This window comes from Cottoperca gobio, chromosome 11 (genome assembly GCF_900634415.1).
Source record: "Cottoperca gobio chromosome 11, fCotGob3.1, whole genome shotgun sequence".
Lineage (NCBI taxonomy): Eukaryota > Metazoa > Chordata > Actinopteri > Perciformes > Bovichtidae > Cottoperca > Cottoperca gobio.
Genome location: NC_041365.1, coordinates 4,559,914 through 4,574,936, shown reverse-complemented (window position 1 = coordinate 4,574,936; position 15,023 = coordinate 4,559,914). Strand labels below are relative to the sequence as shown.

The 15,023-nt window shown below is 44.5% G+C and overlaps 1 protein-coding gene across 1 annotated transcript in view; it reads right to left on the bottom strand.

Annotated features, from left to right (window-relative positions):
- Window positions 1-15,023, bottom strand: part of slc25a13 (solute carrier family 25 member 13) — a 45,969-nt gene that overhangs the window by 9,991 nt on the left and 20,955 nt on the right. The window contains 8 exon segments of the mRNA XM_029443053.1: window positions 1,487-1,627; window positions 6,743-6,823; window positions 7,092-7,144; window positions 9,410-9,491; window positions 9,493-9,569; window positions 10,765-10,849; window positions 12,911-12,995; window positions 14,059-14,152. Coding sequence (XP_029298913.1) covers window positions 1,487-1,627; window positions 6,743-6,823; window positions 7,092-7,144; window positions 9,410-9,491; window positions 9,493-9,569; window positions 10,765-10,849; window positions 12,911-12,995; window positions 14,059-14,152 — 698 coding nt within the window.

The window sequence follows — 15,023 nt, the reverse complement described above, 5'->3', positions numbered from 1 at the left end:
ACACTTCAACATAGTCATAAATATACTAGGAGTGAGTGCACAACCACACAAACACAGGAACAAGAGGCAGGTAGACGCAGACAAGAGGAGGCTGCACACTTTGTTACAGCCTTGTTAAAAGAACCAAAAGGTTTACGTGGAAGTTGTCTGAGCTGACAGGTGGTCACATCCGCAGAAAGAAAAGCACACCAACACACCTGGGAGACTCACAGTGATGAGGTCCGGTGTAGAGCGGCGAGGATTAGTCCACTAATCCATTAGTAGATCGACAGAAATGTTATTGTTGATTCATCATATCAAAATGAATATCTTTGGGTTTTGACTAAACAAGACATTTAAAGACTTCATCTTAGATAAATCTCTTAATTCATCATGAAAATAAAAGTTACTTGCAGCCCTAGTGTAGTGTAGTGAATAATCAGCATACTATAAACTAAATAAGGCTAGATCATTGAAACAAATAGTTTACTACTTAGAATTTGACGACACGCGTGCCATCATCTTACTTGCAGATTAATCCAACCACAGGTATGAGAGTGACATTTCCACAGCTGATTGTGCTGAAGCAGAACGTCCCCTGTCGAGCTCCATTAGGACTTATTTAAGTAATTTAATTAGACATGCTCCGTTTTACGCTGAGGGCTAATGTCCTCGTCTCGCCGGTTAAGCTGCTAGCGTTAGCCACAGCTGGTTCATTGCTTCCTACAGCTCTCATGTCTAACGGGTGTGCGTGCGCCGCACTGGTGCAAACAGACGGACGTTAGAAGTCATGATATTTATAAGAACAATAATTATAAAACACACCAACACAACAGCATTTCTATATTAGCCCCTTATGACTCTATAATCTTTCACTTGCTTGACAATGTGTTGGCTGCATAATATCACACAACTCTAATACGGTGCACTGTAATTTTTACCCCTGTGCCATTGAAAAATGCCAATTATGGCAATTAAGGTTAAATACAGCTTTTAGCATAAATTGTGTCTTTTCTTGTTCCTGAACAGAAGACCATATGAAATTGTTGATTTAAATGGCGGCTGATGTGGGGTGAACTAATGTATAATTGTATAATAGTTCATAGAAAAAATCACATATGATTTAGTCATAACAGCGATAAGAAATAATGGATTGCGCTGAAGTTGTGAGACTGATGAAAATACAATAGAACGGATACTGGACGGCTAATTAATCTAGTCACAACAAATCTTACTTGAATCGAGCGTTACGTAACATATGGCGTGGGGCTTCCTCCGCGACTGCAGCGCTCAATTACAGATAAATGTGAGTTTCAGTTTTACGTTATGTCATCAAAGTAGTCGATGTCTAATATCCTTAAACCCTGAAACCCTCTTTTCTTGTGTGCTTTATATATTTACAGATCGCATTAAAATACTGTAACAGGGCTGAAAAGGGAAGTTGAATAAAGACGTGTGCTCATACGTGCAATATACGTGCACCTCTGACCCCAACCATGTTCCTCACCTTGTAAAGTCCAAAGAAGCCGAGGTCCCTGATGACGGACAGGGCGCTGACCCTCGGCCCCGTGGTGATCTCTCCTGCCACCTGCAGACGGATCTTTACAATCTCCAGAGGGTTGGTGAAGATCACCTGGGAGCCGCCGGCCTGATAGACGAAAAGACAAATCAATGAAAGAAACTACAAGAGGACATGCACGGATTGGATACTTAAGTTAAACATGACTTTAATATACTGGCTGCAGCCAAATAACAACCAATCTCAGCGCACACTGTGTTTAAAGGGAGATTTCAAGTGTTCATTTCAACGTACTGATTGAATAAAAACGTTTTTCTTTTTTCCAACACAATCACGCGATGGAAAATGTAACTGTTCTCTCGCTTGAGATGCAACTTAACAATAGTGCCGCCTCAGCAACCAGCTGCGAGACAAACATGTGGAGAGGAGGAGAGTACCGGGAAATGCGGCTGATGCAGTGGAGTCTGTCAGCTGTTTGTCTTCATCACACAGGGCCTGCGGGGACTCTGACTTCTCTTCTTCTCTATAACCTCTCACTTCACACCATTCTCCAAACCTGTACTTGTGAGGGCAACACCGCTGAGGCACGTTCAGACTGGTCTCTGAGCTTCAGGTCGGCAGGGCTTTTTAAGTATAAGAGGTAGGTGCAGTGGTGGAGTTGTGGCGAGACAAATGGTTAACTGTGTCTAGTCAGGGAACATGAGGGCATTTCCAGAATGCTTCTTGATACTGAGAAATGTTTACACCGTTTGAACATTTACATCGAGCGACTATAAGTGGGCTTCTGCGTCCTCCATCTTTAATTGTCTCTCTCTTCCTCTGAATGTCTTTTCCAGTATCCTCTGTCTCCCTTTTCTTGCTTTGACCTCCTCTCAAACGATCTCTCTCATCTTCTCTAATATTGTCTCTCTCTCGCTACGGTTGCCAGTGGTTACGGTAGCCACACGCAAAAGGGCGGCACATCGCAATTAGATAGCAATTGGTTGCCATGGAGCCATTTCTGTCTTAAATAGGCCTGTTTGTTGTTGTTTCTCTCTTTCTCTCCCCCCTCCTTCAGTCCGTTCTGTTATGAATGATGGATTGTGCTTGTCGCCTCGTGCTTTACGGGAAAGCATCAAGCTCCAGATCTGCAACATGGACATTTTGTTTTGCTCTATTTCCCTCCGTTTTAAGTGTTCCCATATATTGCCTATGAGAAGAGAGGGAGGAGGGAGAGACAGAGATCACAATAGTCTCATTGAAGGTGTGTGCGGCCGCTTTTTTAAATAACACAGAGTACAGTGGGATACAGCTTCCCTTCCAGACCCAATGAGCGGCTGTGAATAGCAGGAGGGCTGCCGCTCTAAAGCTGCTCCATCTCACAACTAACTCTTTATGACTTGTTTTATAGAAATAACCTTGTTGAGTACATGCTGGCTAATAGCGTCGAGCATCAAGAGGCTGTTGGCTCCGGCCCCCGAGCAGTGTTGGCTGCTTCAATTGGATACTAATGAGACTGGAGATGGAGGAGATGGAGATGTTGTTTATCAAGGAGAGTAAACAACAACATTGTTCAGAGAGACGAGCTGACAATTAGACCTGACAACATGAGATAAAAGGAGTGACAGTGCAGCGCTTTCTGAGCACTTCACCATCCCACGTTCCTACTCAACTGAGGAAAATAAACTCAAAAACTTTTCGGCATCCGGGACGAGAGAGAGAGAGAGAGAGAGAGAGAGAGAGAGAGAGAGAGAGAGAGAGAGAGAGAAGAGAGAGAGAGAGAGAGAGAGAGAGAGAGAGAGAGAGAGAGACGAATAGAGGATCAGACAAATAAACAGAGTGAGCTAATGAGAGAGAGAAAAGACGGTGAGACAGAAACAAGAGAGAGAAGTAGTCCAAACAAGAGAAGTGAGGGAAGGTCGAGGTTGAGGCAGAGAGGTTGAGGGTTGTGATTATGGAGTGACAGCGTCGGCGGCTCTCTGATGATTCCCAGGTAATTACAAGGCAAGGTGATCCTTAGAAACCTGGGACGTCAGCACCTTATGCACGCATCGCAGCTCCTGGCTGTGTGTGTGCGTGTGTGTGTGTGTGCTGCTGCTGCAGAGAGAATACCAAGAGCTTAGTAAAGTTTGAATAACCCCCCCTCAACACAAACACACACGGCAACAACTCACTGCATCAGCCGCTCTCCATAAATAACAATTCATTTGTACTCAACACCCTGCACGCTACGTGTGCAGCTCTTGGTGTGTGTGCGTGTGTGTGTGTGTGTGTGTGTGTGTGTGTGTGCATTAGATGCTCTGATAACGTTTTCATAAATCACATCGGGCCTGAATAAGAAACTCATTACAAAGACTTAAAGCAGCCATGCAAACTGTGCTACATTCACAATGAACACAAAGTATTACTGTATTTTGACTCTCAGGCTTACCCCCATTCCCCCTCTCAGCAATGACCCACTAAGTATTGTGTGTAATTTAAGTCCTAAAATGCAGGCCAGTAACTGCCAGATAAGCATCCAGCCAGCTCAGTCAACGAGGCATGCCATTCTTACCAAATAATCATTAGAAACTGGCAACCTAGCGCTGCAGCTTAATGGTGCTGAGCCACGGGTTTAGAGAGGGGAAGAAGGGGGGAGCAGGAGGAGAGGGAAGGCTAGGTGAGAGGAGGACAGCATGTTTAAAGGGACAGTTTACGCCAAAATCAAAGATTTACATATTTTTCCTCTTGTAGGAACTATTACCCGACCTAACAACACCCTGCCAATCATATCGATGCGCAGAAGGAAGCGCGCGTCTACTGATGGAAGAGAGGCTCGTGCTCACTCGTCGGCGGATGTAGAAAATAGTTCCTACATGAAACTGCTCACAACAAGGTCTGTGGAGTACCTTGAGTAGCCGGGTCATTATTTTAGAAGAGAGACATTACTGCTGAGTTTTTCAAATGTATTTTTTTTGGAAGGCGGACATCTCTGCAGCCGATATCTCCAACGCACTGCAACTGACACCAGAACAGTCGAGATTGATACATAGCTCTACAGGTAAGAGGAGAAATGTGTATTTTTATTTTGGGGTGAAGTGATTTAAAAAGGAATAAGAAAGGCAAGAAAAGATGAGGTGCAGATAAAAGCGCATTGATAATGGAGGACGTAAAGATGAGATAAGTTTAGGACACAGCACGTGTAACGTCACTATTCCCCTGTTCTCTCGTCTTTTGCTTTATAGACTGTGGACTGACACTGTGGTCCAAACCAACACTTTCACAGCTACCAAATGATATAAACAGATTTCATGTGCTGCGGCTGGAGCCTCGCTAAAACAGGGTTCAGGAGGGTTCGACGTCTATGTGTGTGTGTGATTGTGTGTGTGTAAGATAAAGTGGCAGGCAGAGTGCAGTGCCAGCACTAACACCGGGGCCTCAGCCAGGATGAAAGGAGCTGTCACGACGGCTCACTGAGGAAAAGAGGAAAAATCCATCCATCCACACTCTTCTCCTCTACATTTATCCTCTCCTCTCCGTATGCATCTGTTATTGTTCTGCTTCTGAATCCATATGGGTTGTATAAAAACAGGCAACCACTACTTTTCACACCCAGTACAGTGCAGAACATTGCTCCAGTATATTTCCTTTCCTGTGGTCGCTACACTTTATTTGTGTCTTTGTCACAAAACAAAATCGCTTTACAGCAAATGTACCGTGCTAAAGCATTTCTTAAAACATATTCCTTGAACTAATAAGGTCGATTGAATGTGCCTGAGTGGAGCTAAACCCATAATGACTTGTGTATCCTGAAATACTTTGCTTTAGTGATCAGCATCAAAAGAGGGTTGAGTGAAAGACCTTCTTTCATTTGCTCAGGCTAAAGCTGCCAGCCTGTGTGTGCGTGTGTGTGTGTGTGTGTGTGTGTGTGTGTGTGTGTGTGTGTGTGTGTGTGTGTGTGTGCATTGGGGGTAGACTGTGACAGCTCAGTGATCAAAACCTATGATGGGAGGGGAGCAGGTAACAGACTGGTAGGGTTCTCAGGTAGCAGCCGCTGTCAATCTTTATCTCCTCCCTGTGTGTGTGTGTGTGTGTGTGTGTGTGTGTGTGTGTGTGTGTGTGTGTGTGTGTGTGTTGTGTCCGTGCACCTGTATGCTTTTCTGTTCGTCATACATGCGTACACTCCTGCGAGCGTGTACAGTATGCACATTTGCTCTTTCATGTGCGATCTCTACATGTTCCATCAACAAACAGCGACTTCTGGACTCCAAACAGGTCCATGTCTGTCTTCTCAACTGTCAGAGGGGCGGCACTCAGAAAACCCGTAAACATAGTTAAGAGATGTTTGCTGCCTTAGTACTGTATACACTGTCTGTGTACTGTGCCGCATCATTTCAGCACAGTGCACTTTGAAGAGCCTGTAGGATGAAGAGGATGAGAGAGAGGCTCCATGTTTGGGCTTTTATGGAAAAGAAGATGAAAACTGAAAGTACTCGCACACCGTTGCAAACATGCTACGTATCTGTGGCCATATTCGTACTTTGAGAGCTTTGGGTTTCTCAGAGACTCTTGAGTGAGGAACTGAGAGGAACCTCGGTGAAGACGTGCGCCTGTGTCGGTGTGATTACACACTTCTCACTTGATTAAGAACAATTCTCAGCACTGCTGATAAAAGCAGACGCCACACTCACAGAAGAGTCTATGTCAAGTATGGTGAACTTTCAAATATAAAACCCTGTCTTTAATAAATACTGAGAGCAACATTGAAAACATCGAGGCTTTGTTTTCCCTTTTTCACTTCTATCTTTCAAAGGTTGATGTGATGAAAGAAATGCGTCCGAATGTAACACTCACTTAAACTCTGTCCAGGTTGTTACCACTCCCCTGTAATGTGTCTATAACATATACTCAATATGTGAACCATCGTTCAACATACACGTGTGTGCATCTTTGCGGACACACTGAGCTGTAATAACCGTGTCATTTCTACCGGCATCTGCCACACCTGACAGCGAGCATGAGGAACCTCTGCAGTCTTCAGCTATTAGATAATGCAAACGGCAGGCGAACCTGAACACTGGCAGGTGACAAAATGACTGATTTCTAATATGTATAATCTACTTAATGTGTCATTTCATGGTTAGTTTATTGAATATCAGGGTTATTTTGGACATACTAAAAAGTCTCACATTGGCAGTATTGACTGTTGGATGCACCGCTAGTTCTTCACTTTACTTGCAAACAAGCAAATATGTTCTCATTAGTATGAAATGACTTGAGACTTACACATCCACCGGCCAGGATCTCAGCTGCCAGCGGGACTGTGCCGTCTTTCTGTCGGGTCTTTCCTCGCACAAAGTCATTCACCTGGAAACACACATTTGACAATATCAGGCTTTGTAAAGCTGGTACGGTGGAAACATGATATGAATGTACAGTTAATACACAACGTAGGAGCTCTAAATGTAGAAACATGTGTATCACACTGTACTGTGGGTAACTGTTCGTCCGTTATGTGTAGTATCACATATTATAAAATCCATCCGAAAGACCGAAGCAATGAAAGAATCTCCTGGAGACATCTCTCTGTGTGAATGTGTGTGTGTCCTCTACGCTTTCTAACGCAGTGACTTACTGTGAGCTTTATGGCTTTCTCGGGCGCCACACCCAGTAGCTGTGGTACGAGACCTATCATTAGAAAACGACGAGATGATTAGAAAAAAAAGAGTGCTGTGGTACCCCTACTCACTTGCACACATACACATACATACATACACGGCACTTCCCCACACTCCACATGATGTGTGGCTTCCCGCTGCATGTGTCCGACCCTGCAAGATCCTCCAGACGCTAATGAAATCTATTGATGTGGAGTGTGGGGACATCAGAGTAGCAACAAGAGAGAGAGGAAGAAGGGGTAAAGAGAGGATGAAGAGAGAGAAGCTGCTTCCCAGAATAGGAAAAAGGGCAGAGTATAAAACAAACCAACCAAAAGTTTACGCAGACCTCAATTACAACCCAGAGCAGGATAAAAATAAACAAAATAATCACAACGGAGCACAATGAAACTTGGCCCCCTACCCAGCCCCAAGGCAAGAAGCACGCACACACACACACAGACACACACACACACACACAGACACACACACAGACACACACACACAGACACACACACAGACACACACACACACAGACACACACACAGACACACACACAACACACACACACACACACAGAAACACAAACATACACACACACACACACATTCACACACACACACACACACACACACATATATGCACACAAACACACACACACACACACGCACAGACACACACACACACACACACACACAGACACACACACACAGAAACACAAACACACACACTCACACACACACACACACACACACATTCATACACACATACACACACACACACACATTCACACACACACATACACACACACAGATACACACACACTCACGTTCACACACACACACACACACACACACACACACTCTCACACACACACACACATTCACACACAAACACACACACACACATTCACACACACACACACACACACACGCACACAAACACACACACACACACAAACACAAACACACACATTCACACACAAACACACACACACACATTCACACACACACGCACACAAACACACACACAAACACACACACAAACACACACACACACACGCACACAAACACACACACAAACACACACACAAACACACACACAAACACACACACAAACACACACACAATCATATACTCAATTTGGAACTTGGCAAAAGGACCTGATGAAAAAGCAAAATCATTTCTGAATAATTTTTTCCCCAAATGCCGAGACACTTTCTTCAACACAGAATACACGTGCACACACATGTCAGGACATGGGAATATAAACTTATTTTATTTTGGCTAGATCATCCCCATTACAAAAAATGCTTTTATTTCTCTTAATAATGAGATCAATGAGAGTTAATGAGAGATCACAGCATTATGCTACATTAGTATTTGTGCCAATTGTGCGCTGCTGATACCACTCTCTCCGCTTAGCTTAGGTTTTCAGTAAAGGCACTTTCAACTTATATTACATAACTACAGTTTGGCCGTCTGGCCATCTATCTGGAGCCAGACCTGTCTGTCTCTGCGTCTGTGAAGCCATTCCACTCTTGATGGTCTTTGTGTTTCCCACAGATATTCAAGCATTCAAGTTTCCTCTCGGGAGCCCGGTGCTGTCAATCAAAATCATGGGATTTAAAAAAAGGCCCCCGCCACCGTTCCAGGGGACCTTTTTTTCAATCCTTCTTCAATCCAACCCCAACAATACCGACATAGACACCCTAACCCCGGCTTCTGAAGACAGGGCAGGTAGTCATTAGGGATGTCGTGCCCTGGTATGTGCGTACCTGAATGCCCAAGTAGTCGCCTGCATGTCCGTGTGTGCTTGCCTACATACTTGTGCTCAGGGTCTGTGTATGCATCCGTATGAGTGTGTAAGTCCAGACATGCGACATCACCACATCTTGACACATGCCTTAAGGTATGTGGCCTTGCGTGTGACGTTCATTGTCCTGCTCTGAAAGTCCCCAGCCAGCCGGTAATCACTTCAAAGAAGACAGGTCAACAGAGAGGTGAACTCATACAGCCCTCCTGTCCACCCTACACTTTTCTCCTCCTCTCCACATTTATTGTCCCTACCGCTCTCTTCTTCTTTCTTCTCTCACATCTCAGCTCTTTTTTATAAACCTGTTTTGTGGATTTGACTGCCTGCGTGAACATTAACAACATTAACTACTGCAGCGAGCCTACCGTGGAGGCATTCGAGAAAAACAAAGGTAAATGCTGCATGGACTCCTCAAGGATTCTATTAACGGCTAAAAGTATGTCGATATTTGAGGTTTGAAATTGTATCAATGCAGACTGACCTCGGTAAAGGCCGAAGATGCCCTCGTAGCGCACCACCTTCTTGAAGCAGTCAAAGCTGTTCTTGTACATGAGCTCTCCCACCTAGGGAGCCGCTGCTCCTCTGGTTCTGCATGCGTGTCTTCACCAAATCAATGGGGTACACGGCTGTGGCACCCACAGCTACAGAGAACAGAACAATGGTTATTTAGACAACAGTCAAACATCATGAAGGTACCGTTTGTTTATTTCAATACACATATTCACATTAGTGGTTTTCTGTTATGACCATGCCACCATTGTGTAGCGTACATCTGTAACCCACCCTTACATTTTTATGTTTTGCAAGTGAAGACAGTGGTAATAAATAAAAGCTGAAAAAAATACAACAGACATAGTTGAGTAGGAGTAAAGAGAAGATAGTGTTGTTAGGCTCGTATAATATTTGATGAGAATGACTTTAAGCTTCCTTAAAACAACTAAACGGGAGACATTCATCACGTTGAAAAAATACTTTTTGTACACGCAAACCTCACAGAAAGAAGTAAGAGAGGTTGAGAATATAAAAGTATTTTTACAACGCTGTGAGCGCTGCAGAAATGCACTCACTGACTTACAGTGGGGTGGAAAACAAAGACAAAGCAGGTAGCTTTGCTAAATACCACTGGAGACAGGTGAGAAAATAGGCCTTTGTAATTTGGTGGTGCTGACCCTTTAAAAGGAAGAAGGGGAAAAGGCGGAGGAGGAAGAGGAAGTCTGCGGGGTTAGGGTTAAGAAAGACGTCAAAAGTGTTTTGAGTCCCAGTATCTTCGGCCCTTCAGACGGACACAAACAAAAAGAACCGACCCAAGGCGACAGACTTAATTAGAGAGAGGCCGAAAGAGAAGAAGGGATGGCAGACCCATACCTCCTTATTAAGCTGTCTCCCTTGGGATAGAAGGGGGAGGAAGGAAGGAAGGGAGGAGGAGTAGAAAAACAGTGGGGAGTCTGAAGCCAAACACAAGGCCCAGGCACCACCCTTCACCCCCACCCTCATCCTCCCTCCTCTGATCACTCACACAGGTACAAAAGAATCCACACAGGAGGTTTCCCATGGCACGCAGAGAGGCGAGAGGCAGGACAGAGCGAGGCAGAGGGGATGGTAAAGGGCGGGAAAGAGATAGAGAGAGAAAAAGAAAGAAAGGGAGCACTTCTCTTTAAGCACGGGAGCAACCGTTGCTCTTGTAAGCAAGGGGAAGGGCAATAGAGGGGCCATTGTCCTCTCTCTCTCTCACCCTTTTCTTATAAGGACAGCAGAAGGCGGGGAGGTAGACACGCAAGCAGGTAGGTGGGTGGTGGGGTGAAGGTATGCAGGGAGCCAATGGGGCGTGACTCTTACCCCCTGCCACTGAGCCAAGGCAGAACCTGTAGGCCGACTCTGCCACCTGGACGTGGACGGGGCGGGAGACGTCACTGCCCAACTGCTAATCACACGGCGGGAAAAGAGACAATGGAGACGTTAGTGCAGAAGTGGGAAACAACGAATTAACAACATTGAGACCTGACACTGTTTCAGACGTTGATTGCTCTCCACCAGTCCATATACATTTCGATACTGTTCTTATAAAACGTTGCATGCCACACATCCAATTCCACCACCCTGCAAAATAAATTACAGGCTATTTAATCAATCACTTGTCACACCTGCTGTTGTGTTTGACAGCAAGTCCCAAATTCAGGATGGACCTTTGAAAACAGTATAATGGTCAATTAATAAAATCATGCAGACAATAAAGTGGGAAGCTACTTGAATTTAAGTAAATGTTTTTAAATCGGTGAGAAAGCGCACAAATAAAGTCATAGATTGAAAAAAACAAAAGAATCCTAATATGCAGTAAAGACGGCATTGATTATGAAATACTGTCAAATAACATTTAGATGAAATCACGATCACAATTGATGATTATTTTCTTTACAAATGTATGTGTTAATTATTATTGTTTGATTCATTTATTCATTTCTTTTGACGATGTAAAGCCAGAAAATTATTATTGAATTATCTTTATTCCCACAGCCTACTATTTTGAATTGCTCACTTACAGTCACAGAGAATTCCCCATGCTTAAGTAATCTGGTTTACACTAGTGTGTAAGAGTATTTGTCAAATGAAACTGGAATCAAAGGGATCTTAGTACACCCTTGAGATCATCACCATCATATGCAAAGAGCAGAAGCGCCAGCATTAGCCAAACAGTAACATTAGCCACGCTCCCCCCTCCAGCTGAGGTACCTGTTGCCTTGTCTGGTCTGTCCAGCCCTGGCCTCTCGACTCTGGGGAGAGGAGGGGGGGGGGGGGTGTATGTGTGCGTGTGCGAGGGGGATGGGAGTCTGTAGAACAGGTCCACCTGTCAGAGTGAACTCCCACCTCCTCCACAGTTCATTCCCAGAGGACTCTTCCTGCCCAAATGTCTCCTTTAAACACAACCTTCTCCACTTCTATCATCCTGCTCAGCTGTGTCTGCAGGAGGAGGACTAGTGGAACTTGGCAGAACTAACTGCAAGGATGTTTGAGGGAGAAAGAGGGAACAAGTTAACAGGATATAAAGAGAGAAAAGGCGAACCGACACACAAATAAGAGAGAGGGAGAGAGAAAGTAGATCAAAAAAGGAAATGGAGAGAACTAGCAAAAGTTGAGGAGTGAGCGCTCCAGCTAGCTGGCGGCCAGCCCCTGAGGCCAAACCACAAGGGCCTAAAGTGGCTCATTGTGGTGGGACTGGCGTCTGTGTAGTGCTGGGCCCCTTTGCTTTCTCCCCTTTGGCCCCCGTCTGCTCCAATATGGCCTGGCCAAGCATTCACTGTAGTGCTGGAACCCACCAGGCAACACAACTGAGCGAGAAGGAAAAGAGTCTTCTGCTCATCTGTCTGGCTGTCCAATCGTCCTTCTTCCTCCTCTTTATTACAAATTGCTCTTGTTAGCTGCTGCAAAGTCTCTTCAAATCTATCATTTTGCAACGTGTTTGAGGTTCATTCGGCCTTGAGGATGGGTCTGCTTGTCTTTATTTCCCTGGATTTGTGAGCTTTGTCTGTTTGTTTTTTTAAGACGTCAACCACATGTCAGGGAGAGTTCTAGTGGTGTTCTCTCTCAAGAAAGTCTCTTTAAGTCTAAGTCTGTGATGGGAAGCTACTTGGACACAACTTGCTCTGAACCTTGCAATGAACTTTTGAAAATGAGCAGTGCTGACAAACACTGGCAGGTTTTGGGGGCAAACTTTCCACTTTGTATCTGACAAAACTTGTTTGAATCTGTGTCTACTCTATTTTTTTTTTTACCTTAAGCGATGTCTCAATGAATGAACTGTGTAATTCATGCATCAAACTGATGTTTTGGCTTGGGGGATTAATTACGTGTGAACAGGAGATATCATTATCCTTAATTATAAATCCACATGGTGACATCTAGCCCTAGAGAATGTCGTGAGACGAAAAAAGATCTGCCCTTGTGGAAGAGGAAACCAAACACATCAACAAGTCTTCATATTCTGTACCTGTCTCTGGACCTCAGCCAAGTTGTAGGGCAGGGCGCCTTCCTCCAGCGGAGCGATCTGCTCAATGTCCACTAAACCAACACGTCTGATGAGGAGCGAGAAAGGAGAGAGTGAGAGGTTTCAAGTAACTTTCAAATGTTGTAAAAACTATAATATTTCATCAAGGCCATGACCTTTGGAAGCACGATCTGTCAGTCTGAAGTTACTTGAAGATACTTTGCCATCGTTCCATGTGAAAATATTGTGGCATTCAAAGATCCAGGCTCTTGGCATGATTGAGTAAGACAACCAATCTATTGGAACTGACAACTCCCACTCCTTCATCCCTTCATCCAAGTATAACAACGATATTTAACCTTTGGACGTAAAACTACTGCCTTTCTGAGTCTTTCCATTGCATCTCTGTGACGTTCCCAGATTTCCCAGGCTGAGGGAACTGGGAACGCCAAATCCGCCCCCACCCCTCTCGTCTGAATATTGGGGCTATTATCTCTCGCATCTCCAATCAAGGGGAGTGGAGAGGGCTATTAAAGTATCCCATTGCCCAGAAATAATAATCAGGTGGTGTCTCAGGCTGGGGTTAGGAATTATGAGCGCAATGGTTGGGCCGCAAGGCAGACGCAAAGGAAGTGGGGGAATGTGAAACGCATACAGTTGTTGTGTGCCACGGATCATAGGGGCTGGATTGCCCTTTTTTTTTAAGATAAATGGGAGCTTGGATTGGTTTTGGACTGAAAGAGGATTCTCTGGCACTGATGTAGTCATGTCTGAATCGTTTGATCCTTTGCTAGTTTGAGAAGGAAGAAAGTGCGCGTCTCTCTGAGGTATAGACCCTGGGGCCAAAGGTGCGCTATGGGGTGTAAGTGTGGGATAGACTTACTCTCCACAACTCCCTGACTAACTGAGGAACAAATCAAATGACTTAAGTATGACTTCAGTTGTGAGATGCTATTCCACAGTTATATTGAATGTGTATACCTGTTTGGTATCATATCCACATTACTATGATTATTCCCTCAGAGGTCATATTCCATCCCTTGACGAGATTAAATATAAGTTATAAACTGTAACATTATCTAAATTGAGGTATTAAATCAAAGCTAGCGTGATTTAGCATGTGTGTGTGTGTGTGTGTGTGTGTGTCTTACCCACGGGGCTCTGACAGGTCAGCCAGCTGAAAGAGGATGTCGACCTCCATGGGTGTCACCTGGCCGAACCTCTGAGCTGCCACAATGAACTCCTCTACAAAGAAAGACAAAATTGTAATTAGTCTTTACTAAAGATGAAGAGCGCCACACCTTAAGATACAAACCCCGACATTTACAGACAACCACTCAGATAAAATAACAGGGAAATGCAGTAATATATATATACTATATTCATGGTCATGGTGACAGCCAACTCAGCTGATGTTTCTCCTCAGCTACAGTACAACCTCGAGCTCGACGTCAGGGATCCCGAGGTATTCCCAGGCCAGATGGGAGATATACAATTCATCCAGTGTGTTCTGGGTCTGGGCACCTCCACAGCGAGGCACACAGGTCCATGTCTGAGCTCCTTTTTAATATCTGAGCTCTGAGATACAAAGTCAAAGCTCACAGACACTGGAACAGCAACGTAGATTGACAGGTAACTCATTGTCACCGTTGCGGTAAAGGGTACAACATCTAAAAGACACCATTCTGGCTCTGCATCTCATGCTCACAATACAAAATGTACTTCTCAAAATCCTTAACTCAAGGTCACCATCTCTCTTAAACTCATTTTCTGCCACGCCGTTTGCTCAGCTTGTTTCTCTGATAACTTTAAGATCCAGACGTCCGATGACAAAAGTTCTTCATCCAGTCAAAATACTATTTTAAAGACCTAAAAAGTGTATTGTGAAAAAAAGAATTAAATTGGAGGTGCTGAAAAGGCTGCAGCTGCACAGCTGGCTCCAAACTGCCCCAGTTCATGTTAGGCCATGCCCTGATGGAGCCAACAGAACTACATCATCTGCAAAGAGCAATGCAATTGAGATGTCACCAAACTGAACAATCACCTCTTTGGCTGTGCTTTGGGATACCGTCCATGACGATTACAAACAGAATAGGTGATTAGGAACAGCCTTGGT